A 25,791-nucleotide genomic window follows, 5' to 3' on the forward strand; every position below is an offset into this window, starting at 1 on the left:
GCTACTAGGGAGACTAAGGGAGGAGGATTACTTGAGCCCAGAAATTCAAGGCTGAGGTGTGCTACAATTGCACCTGTGAATAGCTACTGCACTTCAGCCTGGGCAATATAGTGAGACTTCATCTCTAAAAAAGAAAAAGAAAAACAAACTGCATGGAAAGTGCTGAAACTGGGAATGGATTTCACTTTTTATATTGAAATTTAATCATTCACATTTGAGATTATGAACATTTATGAAGTAGCCTTTCTCCTGGGTCTAGCATGTTTTGTGATTTTTTTTTTCCACTGAATTCCACAAGGCATTTGAGGTAGCCAGTTGATACACAGATAACAGTGAAATAGAGTGGATAATTTGTATAAATGAGTTTGATTCTTTTTCAGTTAAAAATATACAAGCAGGGCCGGGCATGGTGGCTCACGCCTGTAATCCCAGCACTTTGGGAGGCCGAAGTGGGCAGATCAAAAATACAAAAAATTAGCCAGGTGTGGTGGTGGGCGCCTGTAGTCCCAGCTACTTGGGAGGCTGAGGCAGGAGAATGGCGTGAACCCTGGAGGAGGAGCTTGCAGTGAGCCGAGATCACGCCACTGCACTCCAGCCTGGCGACAGAGCGAGATTCTGTCTCAAAAAAAAAAAAAAAAATGTGTGTGTATATATATATAAAAGCAGATCCTTCATAAAATCAAACATGGTTGAATTACAACCCAAATTAGTGTTTAAGTCTGAGTTTGTTATTAGATGTGTTATTAATGAATGCATTAGAACAAAATGTTTATGCTCCTCTTAAAAAAATCTTTCTCTCTTTGTTTTTGCCCCTCTTAACAGCCTTTCTCTTCTTGTCTACCCCAGGTTATAGTTGACTTTTCCTCCCCTAATATAGCTAAAGAGATGCATGTAGGCCACCTGAGGTCAACTATCATAGGAGAGAGTATAAGCCGCCTCTTTGAATTTGCTGGGTATGATGTGCTCAGGTATGTGCTCTTGCCTTGCTTACTGTACTCTTTCCTTATTTTCTTGTTTGGAAAATTCTATAGAACATGAAATGTCTCACTCAAGAAAGAACGTTCAACTAAATCAGTGGTTCGTCAGCTTAGTTCTTTACAATCACTCAGTAAACTTTTAAAATACGTCCTGAGCCTCTCCTCTGAACCTTTTTTACTATTTTTTTTTTTAGACTCTTAGTGGAACCAAGGATAAAACACATTCATTCATTCTACAAATGCTTCTTGAGGACCTCTTGTATGCAAGGGGTTTATATCCTAGTAGGGAGAGAAGTAGTAAAGGAACAGGGTATTTTGGGCCTTGTAAGCTATGATAGGCAATTGAGATTTTATTCTAAGTGTCCTGGGAAGCTATTAGAGAGTTTTAGTTTGTGAAGCAGGGTGATCAAATTAAAGATTAGTCTGGGTACTGTGGCTCACACCTGTAATCCCAGCACTTTGGGAGGCCAAGGTGGGAGGATCACTACCTTGGCCAGGAGTTCTAGGCCAGCTTGGGCAACATAGCGAGAACCTGTCTCTATTTTTTATATTTTTAAAGAAATAAAAATTTTTAAAATAATACAAATAAAAGATTACTGTGGTTAGTTACTGTGAAGAAGCTAGGCAAAGAAGGGAGACTATAACAGTAAGTGTTAGGCTGGGCACAGTGGCTCATGTCTGTAATCCCAGCACTTTGGGAGGCCAAGGGGGGATGGATCACGAAGTCAGGAGTTTGAGACCAACCTGGCAACACAATGAAACCCCATATCTACTAAAAATACAAAAATTAGCTGGGCGTGTGGCACACACCTGTAATCCTAGCTACTTGGGAAGCTGAGGCGGGAGAATTGTTTGGACCTGGGAGGCAGAGATTGCAGTGAGCTGAGATCGCGCTACTGCACTCCAGCCTGGGCAACAGAGCAAGACTCTGTGTCAAAAAACAAAAAAAAACGAAAACAGTAAGTCGAGAGGCTATCATCATGATCCACTTGAAAGATGATCTGGTGGTTTGGATTAGATAAAAGCAGAGAGGGAGAGAAGTAGGTAGGATCAACGTATATTTTCTTTTTTTTTTTTTTTTTTTTTGAGGCAGTCTCACTCTGTCGCCCAGGCTGGAGTGCAGTAGCACAATCTTGGCTCACTGCAAGCTCTGCCTCCGGGGTTCACACCATTCTCCTTCCTCATCCTCCTGAGTAGCTGGGACTATAGGTGCCCGCCACCACGCCCGGCTAATTTTTTGTATTTTTAGTAGACGGGGTTTCACCATGTTGGCCAGGCTAGTCTCGAACTCCTAACCTCAAGTGATCCGCCTGCCTCCGCCTCCCATAGTGCTGAGATTACAGGTGTGAGCCACCACCCAGCCTCAACATATATTTTCAAGAATCCATTGATATTTGGGAATCATTGGTCTAAATTATACTAAGATAATGGTTAAAATGTTAAGTTTTTGCCGGGTGCGGTGTCTCACGCCTGTAATCCCAGCACTTTGGGAGGCCGAGGCGGGCGGATCACGAAGTCAGGAGATCGAGACCATCCTGGCTAACAGGGTGAAACCCCGTCTCTACTAAAAATACAAAAAATTAGCCGGGCGTGGTGGTGCGTGCCTGTAGTCCCAGCTACTCGGAGGCTGAGGCAGGAGAATGGCGTGAACCCAGGAGGCGGAGCTTGCAGTGAGCTGAGATGATGCCACTGCACTCCAGCCTGGGCGACAAAGCGAGACTCCGTCTCAAAAAAAAAAAAAAAATGTTAAGTTTTCATAGAATTGTGGGAGTAACCAACATTGGCCAAGCTGTCATTGTTTCAGTTAGCTACAAAATAAACAGATTATAGTCCGCTGACAGAAAACACATTCATTCAGCGAATTCTGGATGCCCGCCATGTGCAGCCTCTATTACTTGAGTATGTAGAGCTGAAAGTAACAGACATAGTTTTCATCTCTTACGGAGTTTGCAGACCAGTTGAAGAAACAACCAAGTAAACAGATATTACTAAATGGTGATGTACTGGCATGTAAATGTTAGTGGTTCCTAATGGATAGTTCCTCTAATTTAACTTAACCATCTTTATGATTTGAAAAATGATTTTATATTCTCTGATTGGTGTTAGGTTAAATCATGTAGGTGATTGGGGGACCCAGTTTGGCATGCTCATCGCTCACCTGCAAGATAAATTTCCAGATTATCTAACAGTTTCACCTCCTATTGGAGATCTTCAGGCCTTTTATAAGGTTTGATACCATTTATTTTATATTATTTGTGTGTTTCCATTAATCATAATTATTCATTTTCCTTAGGAAACTTAAAATGGTTTTTAAAGCTACTATGGAGTTAAGTGAAAGTTGCTAACAGCCTGAGTAATACATGTTTCTGTATAAGTGACACTCTCTTGAAATTAATTTTTTTTTTAAATTTATAAAGAAAAGACGTTTAATTACCTCACAGTTCTGCAGTCTGTACAAGCATGGCGCTAGCATCTGCTCAGTTTCTGGGGAGGACTCAGGGAGCTTTTATTTATGGTGGAAGGCAAAATGGGAACAGATCAATTGATAAACATATAAAATTCATTCACTTACACTGACAGGCCTTTTTGTTTAGTTTACTTACCTGAAAAACTGAATTCTTTTTTATTCTGACATTCATTGCATTTGGTTGTGTGCCTTAGAAAGAGCCGTCCCCTACCTCCAGATTCATTGCATTTGGTTGTGTATGTAGAACCACTACTAGATACCCTACATTTGGTTGTATGCGTGGAAACAGCCATCCCCCACCTGTTAATATGTCATCTTTGCTTTGTTTATTGGCATATGTTAAAAATCAAATTCTAGGCCAGGTGCAGTGGCTCACGTCCATAATCCCAGCACTTTGAGAGGCTGAGGCAAGCAGATTGCTTGAGCTCAGGAGATTGAGACCAGCCTGAGCAACAAAGTGAGATCCCATCTCTACAAAAAATACAAAAATAACTAGCCAGGCATGGTGGTTCACACTTGTAGTTCCAGCTACTTGGGAGGCTGAGGCGAGAGAATCACTGGAGCCCAGGAGATCAAGGCTGCAGTGTGCCCTGATCATGCCACTGTGCTCCAACCTGGGTGACAGAGCAAGACCGTATCTTAAAAAATAAAATTATATTAAAAAATAAAATTTTTAAAAAATGAATTCTACCACATTGAATTTAGAGGTTCATTAATCAGAATACATTATAGCACTTAAAATTTTTTGATGTTTAATTTTATGTATTTTGATATTATTAAATGTATGTAAAAACAATTTTAAAGACAAATTTTCGCATCATCCATAATTTTAAAATGCCCGTGATCAACTTTCTTTGACTTCTTGACTTATCTATATATCAACATGTATTAATCATTTATGATTTTAACATAATTTTTATATTATGTTTAATATTGCAAACTTTTGTGTGTTGCTTTATGACTGCATATTTTGTTGGATCAGTGTACCAATGTTTACATTAATCCTTTATTGAATTTTTTTCTATTTTAGAGATGTTTTTATTCAGTAAATAGCTTTGTACACATGGATTTTTTTCCCTTTTTAAAAATTATTTCCTGGCTGGGTTCAGGTGTGATTACAGGCTCACACCTGTAATCCCAACATTTTGTCAGGCCAAGCTGGGCAAAATGCTTGAGCCTAGGAGTTTGAGGCCAGTCTGGGCAACATGGCAAAACCTCATCTCTACAAAAAATAAAAAAGTTAGGCATGTTGGCATACATCTGTAGTCTCAGCTACTTGGGAGGCTAAGGTGGGAGTGAGTATCACTTGAGCCCAGGGAGCTCAAGGCTGCAGTGAGCTGTGATCACACCATTGCACTATACAGCCTGGGCAACAGAGCGAGACCCTGTCTCAAAAAAAATTTATTTCTTCAAAAATTAAAAATAAAAAATTAAAAAATTTCCCTATGGGCCAGGTGCAGTGGCTCATGCCTGTAATCCTAGCACTTTGGGAGGCCAAGGCAGGCAGATCACTTGAGTCCAGGAGTTCAAGACCAGCCTGGACAATGTGGAGAGACCCTGTCTCTACATAAAATACAAAAAAATTAGCCGGGCACACTCCTATAGTTCCAGCTACTCGGGAGGCAGAGGTGGGAGGATCACCCAAGCCTGTCAAGGTTAAGGCTGCATTGAGCTGTGAACTTACTACTGCATTCCATCCTCAGTGACAGAGTGAGACCCTGTCTTTAAAAAAAAAAAAAAAAAAAAAAATTCCTTATAGTAGAAGGATCATAAAGATCATAATTTCCTCTCAAATATTTTGATTAATAAATTTATTTTAATGTGAAATGCATGTTTTCTGTTAGTTTAAATTCTTAGGCATTTTCTTTATGACGGAGAACCTTTTAAGAATAGGATTCCTATATTAAAAAGCAAATATTTGTGGGGATTTTGTTTTTGTTTGCTTCATTTTACTTTCGGTAAATTTTTTCTGTGGAAAATAAGCTAAATATTTACTGGTATGAGACTGGAAAAGTAACGTTATAAACATCTTCTGGAGTTCTGCACTTTGAATATAATGAAGCAGATCTATTAATGCAAGAAATTGTTTGTATAAATAAATTGCTGAAATTTACAAACCACAGTAAAGAAAAGCCATTTCCAATTTTTGATAAAACATATATGTGTATTTGCAAAGAAATATCTAGATTTGTTCACTAAATGTTAACACCGGTTAATTTGAGGTGAGAGTAATTATTTTTAAGTAAGTATTGCTTTCAAAATAGAAATAAAACAATGAAAGCAACTTTCTTTTTAGTTAAAAAAATAGTAAGTTGGCCAGGCACGGTGACTCACACCTGTAATCCCAGCACTTTGGGAGGCCCAGGTGGACAGATCACTTGAGGTCAGGAATTCAAGACCAGCCTGGCCAACATGGTGAAATCCTGTCTCTACTGACAATACACAAATTAGCCGAGTGTGATGGCGTGTGCCTATAATCCCAGCTATTTGGGGGCTGAGGCATGAAAATCGCTTGAACCCGGGACACGGAGGTTGCAATGAGCTGAAATCATGCCACTCCAGTCCACTCCAGCCTGGGAGACAGAGTGAGACTCTGTCTCAAAAAAAAAAAAGAAAAAAAGAAAATTCATTCAGGACCACATCCAAAATGGAGATTGGAACACAGAAAATTCAGTCCTACCTGTTAGCTATTCTGTACTAACTCTTCTTGAACACAAAAGTATTAGCTGAAGTAGACTTTTGTGAATTGGAAAAGTGTAAAGAAAACTGTGGTGAGATTTTTGTACTTTTCAAGAGAAATGATTTCAGAGTTCTTTGGCATGTTCATTTGTAACAGTATTGTCAACTATTGAGGGAGAGCACTTGTTCTGGTGTTCTGAGTTTGTACTTTCTCACTGTGTTTGTGTAGAAATGTGTAAGTTCTTTTTCTAGAAATACAGGATTAGATCTTTTTACAAACCTTTCTTTTTAAAATATATATACACACAGGAATCTAAGAAGAGGTTTGATACTGAGGAGGAATTTAAGAAGCGAGCATATCAGTGTGTAGTTCTGCTCCAGGGTAAAAACCCAGATATTACAAAAGCTTGGAAGCTTATCTGTGATGTCTCCCGCCAAGGTGAGTTTCTGGGCTTTGTTCCTTCATCCAGCAAATACTATGCATATCATTTCCTTGAGTCTTCATTTTGATTTGACTCTGAATGATATTTTAACCTTATGAGGACAGGCAAATGGATTTTTTCTTAAATATATTTCTGAAACAACTAATAAATTTTGAACCTGCCATAGGACAGGCAGGTTCAAATTTTAACTTTCTTAGAAGTCAACAAAAATTAATTAGAAAATAAAGTGGAAAATAAAAAGAAATCTTATTCATAGTAGCAACAAAACCTATAAAACAGGAGCACTTAGGAATGAATTTATGCAGAAATGTATAGGACCAAAATGATGAGAAGTACACACTGAGATGTAATGGAATGTTCGGATAGAGTGCCGTGCCCAGCTCCCTCAGTCTCCACATTTATTTATGGTTTTAAGTCAATTTCAAGTTTTCTAACTTGACATAATAGTTTTAAAGGTTTCTTTGAAGAGTAAATGGGTAAAGAACAATCAGTAAATCTTTGAAAAAGACGACTAATGATGACTGGCTTGCAGCACTAGGTAATAAAATGTTTTATAATTACAATAATTAATACTATGTCACTGATGTATTGCTACATAGACAGGTAAGTGGTTTAAATCAGGAGAAACCACAAGAAAATTCAGTAAATATTTGATCACTAGATAGGAAGAGTTTTTTTTTCCTTCTCATTTACATTTTTTTAAGAATTAATTTTTAAAAAGTTACACAAGAAGGACATGTTCCTTATATAAAAAAGTAAATGTAGGCCGGGCGCAGTGGCTCACACCTATAATCCTAGCACTCTGGGAGGCCGAGGCAGGTGGATCACCTGAGGTCAGGAGTTCAAGACCAGCCTGGTCAGCATGGTGAAACCCCGTCTCTACCAAAAATACAAAAATTAGCTGGGCGTGGTGGCACACGCCTGTAGTCTCAGCTACTCAGGGGACTGAGGCAGGAGAACACTTGAACCTGGGAGGCAGAGGTTGCAGTGAGCTGAGATCATGCCACTGTACTCCAGCCTGGGTGACAGAGCGAGACTCCATCTCAAAAAGTAATAAAAAGAAAGTAAATGTAGACAGGAGAAAAATAAAATTATAGTCCCACGATTGTTAATATTTTGATGTGTATCTTACCATATTCTTTCCCTTTTTTCAAAACGACAGCATGTATATAATGTTCTATATCATACATTTATGTAATTAATTTCCTTTTAATATATTTATTAATAAATTTATTTCAATATAGGATGCATGTTTCTTGTTTTTAAAAAATTCTTATGCATTTTATTTGGTGGCATTTTATTTTTTTCCTTAGAGTTTAATAAAATCTATGATGCATTGGACGTCTCTTTAATAGAGAGAGGGGAATCCTTCTATCAAGATAGGATGAATGATATTGTAAAGGAATTTGAAGATAGAGGTAGGCACTCTTCTTTTAACTTTTTATTATGGAAATTTTCAAACATAGGCAAAAGTGGATAGAATTTATAGTAATGCCAGCTTCACATACTCATCGTCCAATTTCAACAATTATGGGTACTGACCAACCTTATTGTATCTACACGTTCTTGCACTGCTTCCATCATATCATTCCATCTATAATGACTTTGGTATATGTCTCTGAAAGAACAGTCCCTTCTTTCTGCCTTCAAACCACAATGTCGTTATTGACAAGAAATATATATATATATATATATAATTTTTTTTTTTAAACAGTCTTGCTATGTTGCCTAGGCTGGTATGGAACTCTTAGCCTCAAGTGATCCACGGCGGCCTCCCGAGTGCTGGGATTATAGGCATGAACTACCATACCCAGCCAATAATAATTTCTTAATACTATTAAATAGAGTTCAAATTTCCCAAGTTGATTCATGAATTTTTTTTTTTTTTTTTTTTTCTTGAAACAGAGTCTTACTCTGTCGCCCAGGCTAGAGTGCAGTGGAGTGATCTCAGCTGACTGCAACCTCCGTCTCCTGGGTTCAAGCAGTTCTTCTGCCTCAGCCTTCTATGTAGCTGGAATTACATGCGTGCACCACCACACCCAGCGAATTTTTGTGTTTTTAATGGAGACAGGGTTACACCATGTTGGCTGGGCTGGTCTTGAACTCCTGACCTCAGTGATCCACCTGCCTCAGCCTCCCAAAGTGTTGGATTCATGTTTTTTTTTTTTTTTTAATCATTTTTTCAAAGTCTGCATATAACATTTGTTTGGTATGTATCTTAAGTTCTGTAACTCTGAGGTTTCTCCCTCTTTTTAAATTTATTTTATTGTTGAAGAAACTGGGCCATTTGTCCTAAAGAATTTCCCATATGGAACTGTTTAGCATAATTCCTTGTGTTTCTCTAAAGAGGCTTCATTAGATTCTGATTTATGTTTTATTCCTTTTTTGTTGTTTTCTTTTAGTTGCAAGAACGCAGGCAATGAGGTGGTGTCTGGTTGTCTTTTTGTCATATTAAGATTGATTAGTGAGTTCAAGTATTGTCAGCTGGATCTGTCCAGAAATTTCCCCATCAGACTTCTCTATTGGTTTTATTAGCTATTTATAACCATGACTTTGATCCATCACTTCATTGGAGGTTAGGAAATGGTAGTGTTCTGTCATTCTTTCTCTATTTGTTACTTGGGATTCTCTTACGCTGAACTTTGTTACAAATTATTTTGGTTATCCTCAGGTATAATAAGACAGGTAGGGTAGTAGAAGTGCTTTTTTTCTTCTTCTTCTTCTTCATCAATTGCAGAATAATAGGTTTGTTTCTTAGCATCTCAAAGTGAGTTGTTTGATTTTAACCTTATTGGGTGGGCTTTTAATGTGTTTTATATTTTTCAATCAGTTGTCTTTATAATTTTTGTAATGCTCAAATTGTCCCATTTTGGCTAAGTAACTTCATATTTTTTGTTGTGGTTTTGTTTTTTTTCAACCCCTTTGGTAGTTACTTAATTGCTTTCTGGTGTACGATATTCCAGGCCCATTTTGTACATTTCCTGCCTCAGACCTGAAATCAACCATATCTCTATGGAAGCCTGTTTCCTTGAATGGAAGTAGTATTTTAATAACAGTCTAGGGCCTAGGGACCATACTTTTTAAGATGATAAAATTTTGGCTAGGTGCAGTGGCTCATGCCTGTAAGCACAGCACTTGGAGAGGCTGAGGCAGGAGGACCTCTTGAGGCCAGGAGTTTGAGACCAGCCTGGGCAACATAGCAGGACCCTTTTTCTACCAAAAAATTAATGAAAGAAATAGTTGGGCGTGGTGATGCATGCCTGTAGTTCTAGCTATGCTTGAGCCCAGGCATTTGAGGTTACAGTGAGCTATGCTTATACCACTGCACTACAGCCTGGGCAACAGAATGGGGCTCTGTCTCTGGAAAAAAAAAAAAAAGAACCATGAGAGAGAGAGAGGTCAAGCACAGTAGCTCGTGACTGTAATCTCAGCACTTTGGGAGGCTGAGGTAGGAGAATCACTTGAGCCGAGGAGTTTAAGGCCAGCCTGGGCAACAAGGTGTGAGACCCTCTCTCTACAAATTAAAAAATTAGCCAGGCGAGGCTGGGTGTGGTGGCTCACAGCTGTAATCCCAGCACTTTAGGAGGCCAAGGCGAGAGAATCAGAAGGACAGGAGATCAAGACCATCCTGACCAACATGGTGAAACCGCATCTCTACTAAAATACAAAAAATGAGCTGGTGTGACGCGCACCTATAGTCCCAGCTACTCGGGAGGCTGAGGCGGGGGAATCGCTTGAACCAGGGAGGTGGAGAGTGCAGTGAGCCGAGATTGTGCCACTGCACTCCAGCCTGGCGACAGAGTGAGATTCCATCTCAAAAAAGAAAAAAAATTAGCCAGGTGTGATCGTGCATTCCTATGGTCACAGCTTCACGAGAGGCTGAGGCAGGAGGATTGCTTGAGCCCAGGAGGTCTAGGCCACAGTGAACATGTTCACACCACTGCACTCCAGCCTGGATGGTAGAGCAAGACCCTGTCTCAAAATAAATAAATGCAATTTTTAAAATATTTATTTTATGAGAAAATAGGCACAGAAGTTAGTAGCTTCCCAGGGTGACATAGCTAATAAGTTATATGTCTGAGATTCAAACTTAGCCAGTCTGCCTTCAAAGCTCGTGTTTTTTTTTTTTTTTGTTTTTTTTTTTTTTGAGACGGAGTCTCGCTCTGTAGCCCAGGCTGGAGTGCAGTGGCCGGATCTCAGCTCACTGCAAGCTCCGCCTCCCGGGTTCACGCCATTCTCCGGCCTCAGCCTCCCGAGTAGCTGGGACTACAGGCGCCCGCTACCTCGCCCGGCTATTTTTTGTATTTCTTAGTAGAGACGGGGTTTCACCGTGTTAGCCAGGATGGTCTCGATCTCCTGACCTCGTGATCCGCCCATCTTGGCCTCCCAAAGTGCTGGGATTACAGGCTTGAGCCACCGCGCCCGGCCTCAAAGCTCGTGTTTTTAACTACTATTTTATACTGCCTTTACATTACCAAGCCTCAATTTTCTAAACTGTAAGAAAGCAGAGAGTTATTTACTACATAGGGTTATTTTGAAGGTTAAATTTAAGGACTTAGCGTAGTACTTGGCACACAGTAGCACTCTTATATAGCTGCTACTGTTACCATGTTCTTCCTGTACCTTCTTGCATCCAATAATTTTGTCTTTTTCATCGTGAGTATATGAACATGGATTTAATTTTTCTTCCTACTTCTCATTCCAAATGCCAAGTCCTGCCATGTTTGTTTTGTGGACCTTGAAACAGTGTCAACTACTATTCAGCACATTGTTAGAGATCAGTATAAGAATTGCATCTTTCTCCAAGAGGAAGGTTATAGCTTCAGCTTGAAAGCAAAGCACAGAAGTTTTCGTGTTCTGGGCCTACCTAGCTGATGGGCTCCAACTAAAGAGTTTGGGAGGCCAGGCATGGTGGCTCACACCTGTAATCCCAGTACCTGGGGAGGCACAAGCAGGAGAATCACTTGAGCCCAGGAGTTTGAGACTGACCTGGGCAATGTAGCAAGACTGTTTGTCAAAAAAAAAAAAAAAAGCATTTGGGAGCCAAGTTTAGTGTTAAGTCTGGAAAACTGCCAGAATATCTGACCTGTGCTCTGATGGCACCCTGAGTGTCCAGGCAACCTTGATGGTTAACCTTTTCCAAGGCTTGTAATAGATCATGGTGAGGAAAAAAATACGTGATTTCTTTAGCTCTCTAATAAATACATTTTAAAATATTCTTAGAATAACTAAATATTTATATAGTAGAATGAGTAAGCCTTCATTTTCCTTCAGGGTTCTTTTAACTTTATTAATGAAGTTTTTTTTTGCCCCCTAGGATTTGTGCAGGTGGATGATGGCAGAAAGATTGTATTTGTCCCAGGGTGTTCCATACCATTAACCATAGTAAAATCAGATGGAGGTTATACCTATGATACATCTGACCTGGCTGCTATTAAACAAAGACTATCTGAGGAAAAAGCAGATATGATTATCTATGTGGTGGACAGTGGACAAGTGAGTTTGTAGATTTTGTAGATTTGTATGTATTTTACATTGTCTGATTGGAGGTAAGACAGTATGGTGAGGTTGGTGACATTTGACACTGGATGACTATAAATTTTCCCCAAAGACTAAGATTCAGGACATCAATATAGCATAGAAGAAAGAAAGGGTTTGGGCCGGGCGCGGTGGCTCAAGCCTGTAATCCCAGCACTTTGGGAGGCCGAGATGGGCGGATCACGAGGTCAGGAGATCGAGACCATCCTAGCTAACACGGTGAAACCCTGTCTCTACTTAAAAATACAAAAAGAAAAAACTAACCGGGCGAGGTGGCGGGCGCCTGTAGTCCCAGCTACTGGGGAGGCTGAGGCAGGAGAATGGCGTGAACCCAGGAGGCGGAGCTTGCAGTGAGCTGAGATCCAGCCACTGCACTCCTGACTGGGCGACAGAGCAAGACTCTGTCTCCAAAAAAAAAAAAAGAAAGAAAGAAAGAAAGGGTTTGGACCCAGCCAAACTGGACACTTCCTAGTTTTCCAGCTTGCCACCACAAACTGGAGAAGGTTGTTACTCCTCTGAACCTCCAGCAATTGTTCCTATCAGTAGGGTTGTTGTGAGACCTAAAATGTAATAGAAGTTTCTGCATGTGACCCTGTTCTTCATTCAGTTGCTTTTAAAAACGTTTGAACATAGTAGAAAATATAACAGTGTTGCTCTTAGTGTTTCTCATATATAGGGAATAAAAGAAGAGGTTTTATAATAACACTTGTCTCACAAGATTTATGAGCAATTTGAATTTTACAGATCTATTCCTAAGCAAAAGCGCCTTAAGTCTTTTTTTTTTTTTCTTAAAGAAGACTAGCAAGTAACTTTCCGTTTCTGTTGATTTGTAGTCTGTGCACTTCCAGACAATATTTGCTGCTGCTCACATGATTGGTTGGTATGACCCTAAAGTAACTCGAGTCTTCCATGCTGGATTTGGTGTGGTGCTAGGGGAAGACAAGTAAGTCTGGAAAATCCGAAGATGGTAATGATATACTTGGTCCCCACATTTACTTGGAAGAGGCTACTTTTCATCTGATACCATATTAGAAATAAGAAAGTCCACAGTTTTCTTTAGTCCACATAAGCTATAATGGTGTAAATCCAGCTGAGTGATTTTGTGTCTATGTCATCACTGCCGGAGAATGTAGCCTTTTAGGTAGATAGTATGTACAAAGTTTAGTGAAAACCAGACTGTAGACCTAATAGATTATATATAAGGGGTTTCCGCTCCCACAAATCTAAATTACAAAATCTATTACTGTACCTGCTCAGATTTCAGACACTAACAATATAGCTTATGCATTTTATAAATGTTTTTGTTTTTTCCTTCAAAGTTGAACATAGGCAAAAGGTATAAGTTATTGAGATTCCAATTAAGTTTTAAGATTCACTGGTTTTGTTTTTATGTTGTCTCCAAAAATATTGTTTATTGAGAACTATAAATATTCATACTTTCAGCTTTTCTATTTTCTAATTTTTTAATATTCTCAATATTTGTAAAATAAAAAGGTAAATACAACCGTGTTTCGATGCAGTAGTCCTCAATTCAAAGGCACAGCATTTTTCATATTTTAACCTCTGGTATTCACTGGTGTCTTAGGATCACTTACCAAAAATCTGTGGCATCTTCGATTTGGTGACAAAGCCTAAATATTTCCATCCTACAAAGGTAGTAATGCTTCTAAAAACCACGTGAAGTAGCTCAAGATGTTTGGCCAGCCAATGTACAAAAGCCCTAATTGAACATGTAAAAGATTAGATGTGTTAAGGTATTATCTTAGATACAGATTATGTGGAGCTCAAAGACCTTGTTGGAAACAACATTTTCTAATTGTGTTACTTCTCCGCGGATCTGCACTTTTTTGAAATCAAAAGACACTAAGGGCCGGGCACAGTGGCTCTCATGCCTGTAATTCCAGCACTTTAGGAGGCCAATGCTGGAGGATTGCGTGAACCTAGGAGTTGAAGACCAACCTGGGCAACATGGTGAAACCCCGTATCTGCCAAAAAAAAAAAAAGAAACTTAGCTGGGCATAGTGGCATGCACCTGTAATCCCAGCTGAGGATTACTTGAGCGTCAGACATGGAAGTTACAGTGAGGCGAGATCACATCATTGGGCTCCAGCCTGGGTGACAGAGTGAGACTCTGTCTCAAAAACAAAAAGAACAACAAAGAAGACACTAAGTCCTTATTATAGTGTTTATGGACATAAAGTTTTTTAAAACAAACCAGTAAGTTGAACATTACTTAACAGTATCTTAGTTTCTTAACGGTTGGTTTTTTGGACATGTAGATGATATTCCGACACTTGCTTAAAATTACTCACTAGTGCTCATATGGCATTTAATTCATTTGTCATATAATGGCTACAGGATTCTTGATAATTTTTACAATTTTTCTGCACTCAGCATCATGTAATTACAGCATCCTATCCCTTTTTTTTTTTTTTTTTTTTTTTTTAATTTTGGGCCAGGCGCAGTGGCTCACACCTGTAGTCCCAGCACTTTGGGAGGCCGAGGTGGGTGGATCATGAGGTCAGGAGTTGAGACCAGCCTGGCCAACATAGTGAAACCCCGTCTCTACTAAAAATACAAAAATTAGCTGGGCATGGTGGCAGGCGCCTGTAGTCCCAGCTACTCTGGAGGCTGAGGTAGGAGAATGCTTTGAACCTGGGAGGCGGAGGTTGCAGTAAGCCAAGATTACACCATTGCGCTCCAGCCTGGGTGACAGGGTGAGACTCCATCTCAAAAGAAACAAATTTGTTTGTTTTGTTTGGTTTGGAGATAGGATCTCACTTTGTCACCTAGGCTGGAGTGCAGTGGCATGATCACAGCTCACTGCAGCCTCAACTTTCCAGGTTTACATGATCCTCCTGCCTCAGCCTTCCGAGTAGCTGAGACTATAGGTGCGCACCACTACACTTGGCAAATTTTTTCCATTTTTTGTAGAGACAGGGCCTCACTATGTTGCCCAGTCTGGTCTCACTGGGCTCAAGTAACCTCCTATCTTGATCTCCCAAAGTGCTGGGATTACAGACATGAACCACCACGTCCAGCCCATTTTTCTTTTAAGGGTAATTTAAATGATAGTTCACCAGTGGCAACTTACCATATTTTAAATATTTATCTCAAAATGCTCATAGAGGGCCTGGCGTGGTGGCTCACGCCCGTAATCCCAGCACTTTGGTGGGCCAAGGCAGGCAGACCACAAGGTCAGGAGATCGAGACCATCCTGGCTAACATGGTGAAACCTCGTCTCACTAAAAATACAGAAAATTAGCTGGGCATGGTGGCGGGCGCCTGTAGTCCCAGCTACTCGGGAGGCTGAGGCAGGAGAATGGTGTGAACCCGGGAGGTGGAGCTTGCAGTGAGCTGAGATTGTGCCACTGCACTCCGGCCTGAGAGACAGAGCGAGACTCTGCCTCAAAAAAAAAAAAAAAAATGCTCACAGAGGGGGATGGGACTTAAAAAAAGGTTTGTTAGTTTTTTTAATGCTTACAGATTCTGCTATTTTTAAATGACATTTTCTGTTTTAATTTTTTGAGTGATAAAAAAATTTTATTTCATCATCTTCCTGCTATTCCTTGTATATCTGTTTATTGAGTATGTGCTGTGCATGGTGGTGGTTGGATGCTGCACAATGTGTACACACAGATACACAGAACATGACCTCCTCTCTGAAGGAGGCTATCATCTAGAGCAGAACAGTTTCCTGTGGAGCTTGTGAAAATACACATGCAAGGCCTGCTGTGGTAGTTGCTGACTTATTAGGTCTAAAGTGGGTATTAGTCATCTGTGTTTTTTTTTAAAGCTCTCTTGGTATTCAGATATGCATCCCTCATTGTAGAGCCACTAGTCAGAACAGACCAACACAAAAAAATTCAAGGCAGGCACAGGTAGGGAGTAACTGAAAGGAACAGTAATTGCAAAGTTGAAACATTAAGGAAGATTTTCTTTAGCATTTTGAACTGGTCTTCGTGATGAGTTTCATTTTATCAGAAATTTGAAAGTTGGACACTTGAGTGTATGGCATAAAGCTATGGAAATATATAGTGCATTTGTGGGATAATAAAGGAGTTTTAATTCTATATAAGCAGAATTTTACAGGGCAAGTAGATTCTTGCTTAGGCAAGCTCTGAAAATAAAACTTTAACAGAAAGTAGCACATTCATTTTGGTACTCTTTGTGTTAGAAAAGCATGCTTCATTGTTAATTTTTGAGGGATTTTTTAACCCCCCTCCCCCCAAAAAAAGGAAAATGATATTATATCCTTGGTGTTATGTAAACTTTTTTGTTTAATAGGTAAAATTCAATTTTCTCAAAATGCTTTTTTAACAGCAGCTGCCCAGGGCAGTGCTTATTAGTCCTTTTGCCGTATCCATAGTGATTCTGATTGCAGTAGATCTGAACAGGACCTTAGCATCCTGGGGTTTTTTCTCTTTTTTCTTTTCTTTTCTTTTCTTTTTTTTTTAAAGCAACTGGGCCAGGTGCAGTGTCTCCAGCCTGTAATCCCAACACTTTGAGAGGCTGAGGTGGGAGGATCACTTGAGACCAGGAGTTTGATAGGAGCCTGGGCAGCATAGCGAGAAGATACCATCTCTACAAAAAATAAAAATTAAAAAATTAACCTGGTGTGGTGACTCGCACCTATAGAATTAGCTACTTGGCAGGGTAAGGTAGAAGAATTACTTAATCCTAGGAGTTCAAGGTTACAGTGAGCTGTGGTCATATTACTTCACTCCAGCCTGGGTGACAGAGCAAGACCCTGTCTCTAAAAATAAATGAGTGAATGAAGCAAGCAAACAACTGGCTGCTCAAACATCTTTTTTAAACCTTGCCGGGCTATTCTGGTATGAATCAAGGCTTGGTTACCACTGAACAAGAGGAATTAGTATACAGAGAAATTCAAGTGAGATTTCATCAAAGAATTTCCTGACTTTCCCAGCAATTCTAGAAACATATATTTTGATTAGTAATTTTTCTAAAAAGGTGAAACATCTAAGCCAAACTTTGTATTCCAAGAAAGTGAACAAATGAACAAATACCTTCTTTCTCTGTTAGGAAATTTATTGAAGGTAAATATGTAGAGAGAGCTGTTGAGGGCTAGAGCATTGGATGCTTTGCGTTGAGGGCTAGAGATGAAAAGCACTTGAAAGCACAATGTTTCATTTAGTACTCTACTCGCTTGATGACTGGCATAAGGCATTGTTAACATTGGCATCAACCCTCTCTTAATAGTTCTCAGGGGCAACATATACCTTAGAGATTTGAAACATGTTGAAGTTTGTGGTCAGGTCTCTCAAACCTTCATTTTCAAAGATTTCTAAGTTGAAAAGTCTGTTTCAAAATCTGATTGAGGGTTTTACATTTTTTAGGAAAAAGTTTAAAACACGTGCGGGTGAAACAGTGCGCCTCATGGACCTTATGGGAGAAGGACTAAAACGATCCATGGACAAGTTGAAGGAAAAAGAGAGAGACAAGGTAATCCCAAGCCTTATTGGCATAATGTGTATCAAGCACTGTGATTTTTCATTTTTGTTTTTGTTGAGAGAACTGAGGAGAATTTTAAGGAGTCAGTCCCACCTAGGACAAGGCTTATATTGCTCTGACTTTATTGCACAGTAAGTTTATCTTGTGAATTGCTGAGCATTTATTTAGAAAATATAGTTCTTGGCAATTAAAAAAGACCTTGACGTTTTCCTCCTTTGTTAATGTAGCTTAGTATCTGTGCTGCTTAACAGCAGTTCCCAGTGATGGGAGAATATTGCAGACTGAATGGGTTTGATTCTTCAGCTCACATCAGAGTCTACATGTGCCATGCTCCTTCTTTGGAGCATTTGTAGAGTGGTCATAGCAGTCAGTTCTTGTCACCCAAGGCCATTGATGAACCTTCAGAGCAGGCAACATGATGGCCTTTCATAGCTGCCTTAGAAAAGACTGTGGTTCAGTTTGTGTGGAATTTGGAGGAATGAAAAAGAAGAGTCAACAAGAACTTTTTTTTTTTTTTTTTTTTTAAATGTTTAGAACAGTAGAGAGGTCATGCATACCTGAGACTGGGTAATTTATAAAAGAGATTTAATTGGCTCTTGGTTCTTCTGGCTGTAGGAGCATGGCACCAACATCAGTTTGCTTCTGGGGAGGCCTCAGGGAACTTTTATTTATGGGGGAAGGTAAAGGGAAAGCAGGCACTTCACATGGCTAAAGCAGGAGCAAGAGAGAGAGGGTAGGGGGAGGAGGTACCACACACTTAAATGACCAGATCTCACAAGAACTCTATCACCAAGACAGCACCAAGCCATAAGGAATCTGCCCCCATGGTCCAGCTAAATCACTGGTCTAGGCACATCTGGCACAGTCAGATGAAAAGTGGAAAGTTAGGCCGGCGCAGTGGCTCACACCTGTAATCCCAGCACTTTGGAAAGCTGAGGCGGGTGGATCACGAGGTCAGGAGTTCAAGACCAGCCTGGCCAAGATGCTGAAACCCCGTGTCTACTAAATATACGAAAATCAGCTGGGTATGGTGGCACGTGCCTGTAATCCTAGCTACTTTGGAGGCTGAGGCAGGAGAATCGCTTAAACCTTAAAGAGGTTGCAGTGAGCCAAGATCAAGCCACTGCACTCCAGCCTGGGCGACAGAGCAAGACTTTGTCTCAAAAAGAAAAGTGAAAAATTTAGTCATCTAGCTGTTTGTTAGTCTGCCTGATGACAAAAATTGCTTTGACTCTTTTTAACCACCCCAGCTAGTATTTTTTTTAAGTTAATTTTAAATGTGTATGGTAAAATGCACAGCTTAATAAATTTTTACATATATATGCCTTAGAACACAAGATATATTTCCATCACCCCAGAAATTTTCCTATCACCATAAATCACTTTTGCTTATTCTGGAATTTCATATAAATGAAATCACATAGTATGTGCCCTTTTCCATGTGCATCAGTAGTTCATATGTTTTCGGTTTTGTTTTGTTTTTGAGACAGAGTCTCACTCTGTCACTCAGGCTGGAGTGCAGTGGCAAGATCATGACTCACCGCACCTTGACCTCCTGGGCTCAAGTGATCCTTCTATCTCAGCCTCCCGGGTAGCTAGGACTATAGGCACCCACTGCCATACCCGGCTAATTTTTGTATTTTTTGTAGAGATGGGGTTTTGCCATGTTGCCGAGGCTGGAACTCCTGGGCTCAAGCAATCCACCCACCTTGCCCTCCCAAAGTGCTAAGATTACAGGCATAAGCCACCACACCCAGCTGTAGTTCATTTGTTTTTATTGCTGAATGATATTCTGATATATGAAGGTGCCACATTTTGTTTATCCATTCTCCTATTGATGGACATTAGGATTATTTCCAGTTGTTGGCTGTTCTGAATACAAAGGTATTGTGAACATTGTTGTTCAAGCTCTTTTAGAGGTACATGTGCTTTTTCTTTTGGATATATATCTAGGAATGGCATTGCTGGGTTGTAGAGTTGTCTTATGCTTAACTTTATTAAAAATTGCCAAAGGAGGGCCAGGTGCGGTTGCTCACGCCTGTAATCCCAGCACTTTGGGAGGCGGGCAGATCCTGAGCCAGGAGATCGAGACCATCCCACAAGAACATGGTGAAACCCGTCTCTAAAAATAAAAAAACAACGGTATGAATGGCAGTACCGTAGCCCAGCTACTGGGAAGCTGAGGCAGGAGGCGTGAACCGGGGCTGGAGCTACAGTGAGCTGAGATCAGCCACTGCACTCCAGCTACAGGCAGGCGAGACTCTGTCTCAAAAAAAAAAAAAAAAAAAAAAAAAATTGCCAAGGAGAAAGTGGTGACTGTTGTATACTCCCACTACTAACATATGAGAGTTTCATTGCACCATATGTTTACCAACATTGATGTATTAGTCAGTGTTCTCTAGAGGGACAGAATAGGATAGATATATATAAAGGGACGTTTATTAAGTATTACACAATAACAAGGTCCCACAATAGGCTGTCTGCAAGCTGAAGATCAAGGAGAGCCAGTCTGAGTCCCAAAACTGAAGAACTTGGAGTCAGATGTTTGAGGGCAGGAAGCATCCAGCACAGGAGAAAGATGTAGGCTGAGAGGCTAGGCTAGTCTCTTCTTTTCACGTTTTTCTCCCTGCTTTATATTCACTGGCAGCTGATTAGATGGTGCCCACCCAATTAAGGTTGGGTCTGCCTTTCCCAGCCCATGGACTGAAATGTTAATCTCCTTGGCAACACTCTCACAGACACACCTAGGATCAATACTTTGTACCCTTCAGTCCAATCAAGTTGACATATTAACCATCACAATTGGTTTAGTCAGTGTTTTTTATTTTAGCTTTTCTGGTGAGTGCATAGTGACTTATTGTGGTTAAAATTTTCATTCCTCTGATGAATAATGATATTGACGATACTGACTACCTTTCCTCCCTCCCTCCCTTCCTTCCTTGTTCTTTTCTTTTCTTTTCTTTTTTCTCTTTTCTTTTTTCTTTTCTTTTCTTTTTTCTCTTTTCTTTTTTCTTTTCTTTTCTTTCTTTTCTTTCTAGAGTCTCACTCTGTCACCCAGGCTGGAGTGCAGTGGCATGATCTTGGCTCCCTGCAACCTCCATCTCCCGGGTTCAAGCAATTCTCCTGCGTCAGCCTCCCGAGTAGCTGGGACTACAGGCACATGCCAACACACCAAGCTAATTTTTGTATCGTTTGTAGAGATGAGGTTTTGCCATGTTGGCCAGGCGAGTCTCAAACCCCTGGACTCAGCAATCTGCCTGCCTCAGGCTCTCAAAGTGCTGGGATTATAGGCATGAGCCACCGTGCCCAGCCTGACTGCCTTTTCTTAGGCTTATTGGTCATCTAGATAATCTTCTCTTGTGAAGAGTCTTAACTCTTTTGCCCATTTATCATTATTATTATTATTTTGCATTAGACAATCAGTACTTACATTTATCTATATATTTTTGCCCTTTCCTGCAGTTTTTTTGCTTACACCTGGGGTGGTTTTTCCACAATCTGAAGGTCTTTATTCTTTTACCACAAGTCTGCTGGGGCGACAGATTCTTTCAGAATTTTTGTTTGTCCAAAAATGTCTTTATGTTGCCTTCAGTTTTGAACAATGTTTTTATTGGGTATAGAATTCTAATTTGGCAGCTGTTTTCTTTCAGCAGTTTTAGAGATGATATTCCACAGAACTGGAGAGGACCAGTAGGGCGGGGGGAAGGAAATAAATAAAAATGATATTCCAGTGTCTTCCAGCTACCATAGTTTCCTTCGAAAATCAGTTGTAAGTTTCATTGTTTCTCCTTTGAAAGTATGCATCTTTTTCGCAGACTTTTTTTAGTGTTTTTCTTAAGCTTTATTTTTAGTATTTTGACTAAGAAATGCCTAAGTGTGGTTTAGGGAGTCATTTTTCTTTTTACCCTCTGGAGGGCTGCCGAACTTCCTAAATCTGTGAGTTGAGTTCTTTCATCAGGTTAGGAAGATTCTTGGCCATGTCTCTTCAAATATTACTACTTTTCGTCATTCTGTTATTTTTGGTACTCTAAGTACATATGTTAGAACTTTGTATCTCATGTGTTTCTTATGCTCTAATTCATTTTTTTCTCTTTGCTTTATTTTGGATATTTTCTGCTTCAGATATTATATTTTGGTATTCTATGTTTAAGGTATTTTTTGAAACTTTTCATCTTTTCTTCCAGTTTTCTTATTCTTTTCCTTTTAATTTTTTGAACATGTTAATCATAGTTTTCTTTAAACATTTTAAAACAGTTTAGACATAAAAAGCTTGCAAGATAGTACAAAGAATTTTATATATTTCATTTAGTATCCCCAGATACTAATATCTTTCATAGCTATATAGTATGATTATCAAAATCAGGAAATTAACATTGATACAATACCATTAACTAATCTGCAGTCCTTACTCTGGTTTCACAGTGGGTCTCACTCATGTCCTTTTTCTAGCCTAAGATCCAGTCCAAGATAACATGTTATATTTAGTTATCATGTCTCCTTTATCTTTAATCTGGGCAGTTAGTTCCTTGGTCTGTCTTTGACTTTCATGACCTCGACACTTCTGAAGTCTGCTGGTCAGTTAGTTTTTTTGGAATATCACTTAGTTGGATTTGTCTGATATTGGCTCCTGTTCTGTTAAATTCTGTTTCCAGGTTATACAGTCTTATAAGTCTTATAAGTCGTACTCTGTTTCCAGGTTATACAGTCTTATAAGAATAGATGTAGAGTTCTTATCAGTTCATCATATCAGGAGGCACAATATTGATAAGCTTCATGATGAATAATAATAATTTTGATCTCTTTGGTAAGGTGATAGTGTCAGTTTTCTCCCCTGTAAAGTTAGTATTTTCCCCCTTTGTCATTAATAATTATTTTTTAAGTAGCTTCATCTTAAACAATTCCAGACTTTAAAGTTGCTGTTATCTTTTTTCTTTTGTTTCTGTTTTCTTGATTCTCTCCTAGCCCTTTCTTTGTAGTCCCCCTCCTTAGTATTTAGTTATTTCATCTTGCTCTTGAGACCCCCAAGAGATAGGGGTCTCACTATGTTGTCCAGGCTGGTCTCAAACTCCTGGCCTCAAGTGATCCTTCCGCCTCAGCCTCCCAAGTAGCTGCATTACAGGCATGAGCAATTATACCTGGCTTATCTTGCTTTTTTAGAAAGCTTTGTTATTGGGTGCTGAGCATTATGAAGATAAAATTATAAAGATTCTGGCTGAGGTTATTTCCCTCCAAGACCATTAAGTTTCCTTCTAGCCGACAGACAGCATACCAGCTGATTATCTTGACCCTGTTTGTATTGGCCTTATGCTTCTTTAGGGCTGAACTATTTAAATTTTACCTTTATGACTTGGGTGAGGTCCTTACTCTTGAAATACGACCCTCTGGCCATATTTCAATGGCGTGTATGCTAATGCCCTTCCATTTTGCCGCTACAGAACTGCCTAGTGTCACACAGTTGCTAAAATCACTGCTCAGCTCTTTAATTACCACTTGCTCTTTCGTGATAGATTTTTTGGAGTCTTGCCTTGTGCATGCCAGCCATATGACATTTGAAAGAAATTTGTTCACAGAGTCTTTGACTCCTTTGTGGCTCCTTCTTTTTGGGGATTGTGTCCTTGCTTCTTTCGCAGCCCCATACTCTTAAACTCTTGTCTTCTCACCTTAGTAAGACTACTTCTTTCTGCTTGGATTCTGTCCCCCTTGTCCATTATGTAGTGATCTGAAAAATGCCCTTAGGGAAAAAGCCAAGTGAGTATGGACTCATTCCCTATGTTTCGTTCTTCCAGGAACTGTGTTTTGTTCTTCCAAGAACTTCAGCTTTGCTTGTGTTGATGCTCTCTAGTGACTTCAAACAGTTGTTTCATATGCTCAACCCAGTTTTAAATAGATGCTTTGGGTAGAATGGTTAGTCTGCTGCAAGGTACTCTGTCATGGGCAGAAGCAAAAATCCTTAATTACTTACTTGTGGCCTAATAATGCTTCAGAATACTTGAGCAAATATTAGCAAAACAGTGAATGGGTTCTTTTATCTACTCTTAATACACCCTTGATTTCAATTAATTATTTAACCCTTTTTGTTTGTATTTTTCTGTTACTCTGTTTCCTATAACCTCACAATGTTCATAGTATGAAGTGGATATAAACTAATAATTGATGCTTCTGGTTTCGTATCTACTGAATACATTGGAAAAAGGTATTCATGCTGACATTTTATATTTTACGAATTCAGTTTCTCATAGAAACATTCTTCATTGTGCATAAGGCGTTTTATATTTTCATTATTTTCTTTGTACATTGGCCCATGTCCTTCTGCCTCAGCGTCAGTGTTTATTAAAGTTCATTGGTAAAAGAATACTATTAGATGTTCCCTACCCTAGTCTTATGCCTATGAGACACCAGGGCAAAAGCAGCAATCAGTAAGCTATGAAATACTGTTTTGTTTTCCCCAAAGGTCTTAACTGCAGAGGAATTGAATGCTGCTCAGACATCCATTGCCTATGGCTGTATCAAATATGCTGACCTTTCTCATAACCGGTTGAATGACTACATCTTCTCCTTTGACAAAATGCTAGATGACAGAGGAAATACAGCGGCTTACTTGTTGTATGCCTTCACTAGAATCAGGTAATTGTGGGTAGGCATTGTTGTATTTTGAATCAAATGAAAACATATTTAGTTACTCAAAAATATATTTTTTTTCTGAAATGAGACAGGGTCTTGGGCTCAAATGATCCTCCCACCTCAGCCTCCTGAGCTGGGATTACTGACATACTGCCATTACACCTGACTTCTAAAGTGTGGTTTGTTTGTTTGCTTGTTTGTTTGTTTGTTTTTGAGACGGAGTCTCACTCTGTTGCCCAAGCTGGAGTGCAATGGCGCCATCTCGGCTCACTGCAACCTCCAACTCCCAGGTTCAAGTGATTCTCCTGCCTCAGCCTCCCCAGTAGAAGGTATTACAGGCACTCACCACCATGCCCAGCTAAATTTTGTATTGTTAGTAAAGACAGGGTTTCACCATGTTGGCCAGGCAGTTCTGGAACTCCGAACCTCAAGTAATTCACCCGCCTCGGCCTCCCGAAGTGCTGGGATTATGGGCATGAGCCATTGCGCTCAACCTGAAGTGTTTTTTTCGGGTTTATTTTTCTACCTACAAGCATCTTTGGAAATATGTCCTCTTTTAGTATTGCAAGTTATCCCAGAATCCCTAAACCTGGCCCTAACTGCACTTGCCGATACTCCCCTAGATGCTCTATGTTTAAATACCTAGGACGTGTCAACTGATCCCCTAAAAGAATTACATTTCCATTTTTAGTATTATGAAATACTTTAGATCAGGTTATTAGTTTTGCCTAATAGTATGCCATATAATAAAATACTTCATTTTATAGGAACCTCTTTTCAATTGGTGATAATTTCTGATTTACATGAATCACTTCTTAGTACATATTTTCAAGTGGAGAATGAGTGTGCCTAACAAAAGGGAACGGTGGTGGTTGCCTGATGATTTTTTTTTTTTTTTTTTAAGGTCTATTGCACGTCTGGCCAATATTGATGAAGAAATGCTCCAAAAAGCTGCTCGAGAAACCAAGATTCTTTTGGATCATGAGAAGGAATGGAAACTAGGCCGGTGCATTTTACGGTTCCCTGAGATTCTGCAAAAGATTTTGGATGACTTATTTCTCCACACTCTCTGTGATTATATATATGAGCTGGCAACTACTTTCACAGAGTTCTATGATAGCTGCTACTGTGTGGAGAAAGATAGACAGACTGGTGAGTGTCTTTTTTTTTTGTGAGAGACAGGGATCTAGCTCTGTCCCTTGGGCTGGAGTACAGTGGTGAAATAGCTCACTGAAGCCCCAAACTTCTGGCCTCAGGTGATTCTCCCACTTGAACCTCCCGAATGGCTGGACTTACACGTGTAAGCCACTGCACCCAGCTCCAGGTGTCTCATTTAGTAGCCATATTAGGGATGGGGTGCCATCAAAGCATTTGAATTGTGTGAGAGTGGTTTTCAGATTTATTTTATTCATGGAAACTTCCACTTTTTCCCTAACAGTTGCAGAGTGATCCATATCATATATAAAAGACAAAATGTGAAGTAGCACTTTAAACCAGAAATGGAACTCTGCCCACTTGGTCTGTTTTTCTACGATTAGGCACATGAGATGAAACCTTAGGACTCCAAAGAAAACAATTGGAAGATGACTGA

General features: G+C 39.7%; 1 protein-coding gene across 2 annotated transcripts in view; it reads left to right on the forward strand.

Annotated features, from left to right (window-relative positions):
* RARS1 (arginyl-tRNA synthetase 1) overlaps nt 1-25,791 on the forward strand; it is a 34,824-nt gene that overhangs the window by 8,265 nt on the left and 768 nt on the right. The window contains exons 6-14 of one of the 2 annotated variants that reach the window (XM_003900489.4): nt 847-968; nt 3,084-3,204; nt 6,433-6,562; nt 7,880-7,984; nt 11,884-12,062; nt 12,938-13,047; nt 17,465-17,570; nt 24,031-24,203; nt 25,105-25,352. In XM_003900489.4, coding sequence (XP_003900538.1) covers nt 847-968; nt 3,084-3,204; nt 6,433-6,562; nt 7,880-7,984; nt 11,884-12,062; nt 12,938-13,047; nt 17,465-17,570; nt 24,031-24,203; nt 25,105-25,352 — 1,294 coding nt within the window. The remainder of the gene's footprint in view (nt 1-846; nt 969-3,083; nt 3,205-6,432; nt 6,563-7,879; nt 7,985-11,883; nt 12,063-12,937; nt 13,048-17,464; nt 17,571-24,030; nt 24,204-25,104; nt 25,353-25,791) is intronic. The other variant, XM_021939946.2, reaches the window with a different exon arrangement.

Source organism: Papio anubis, chromosome 5 (assembly GCF_008728515.1).
Source record: "Papio anubis isolate 15944 chromosome 5, Panubis1.0, whole genome shotgun sequence".
NCBI lineage: Eukaryota > Metazoa > Chordata > Mammalia > Primates > Cercopithecidae > Papio > Papio anubis.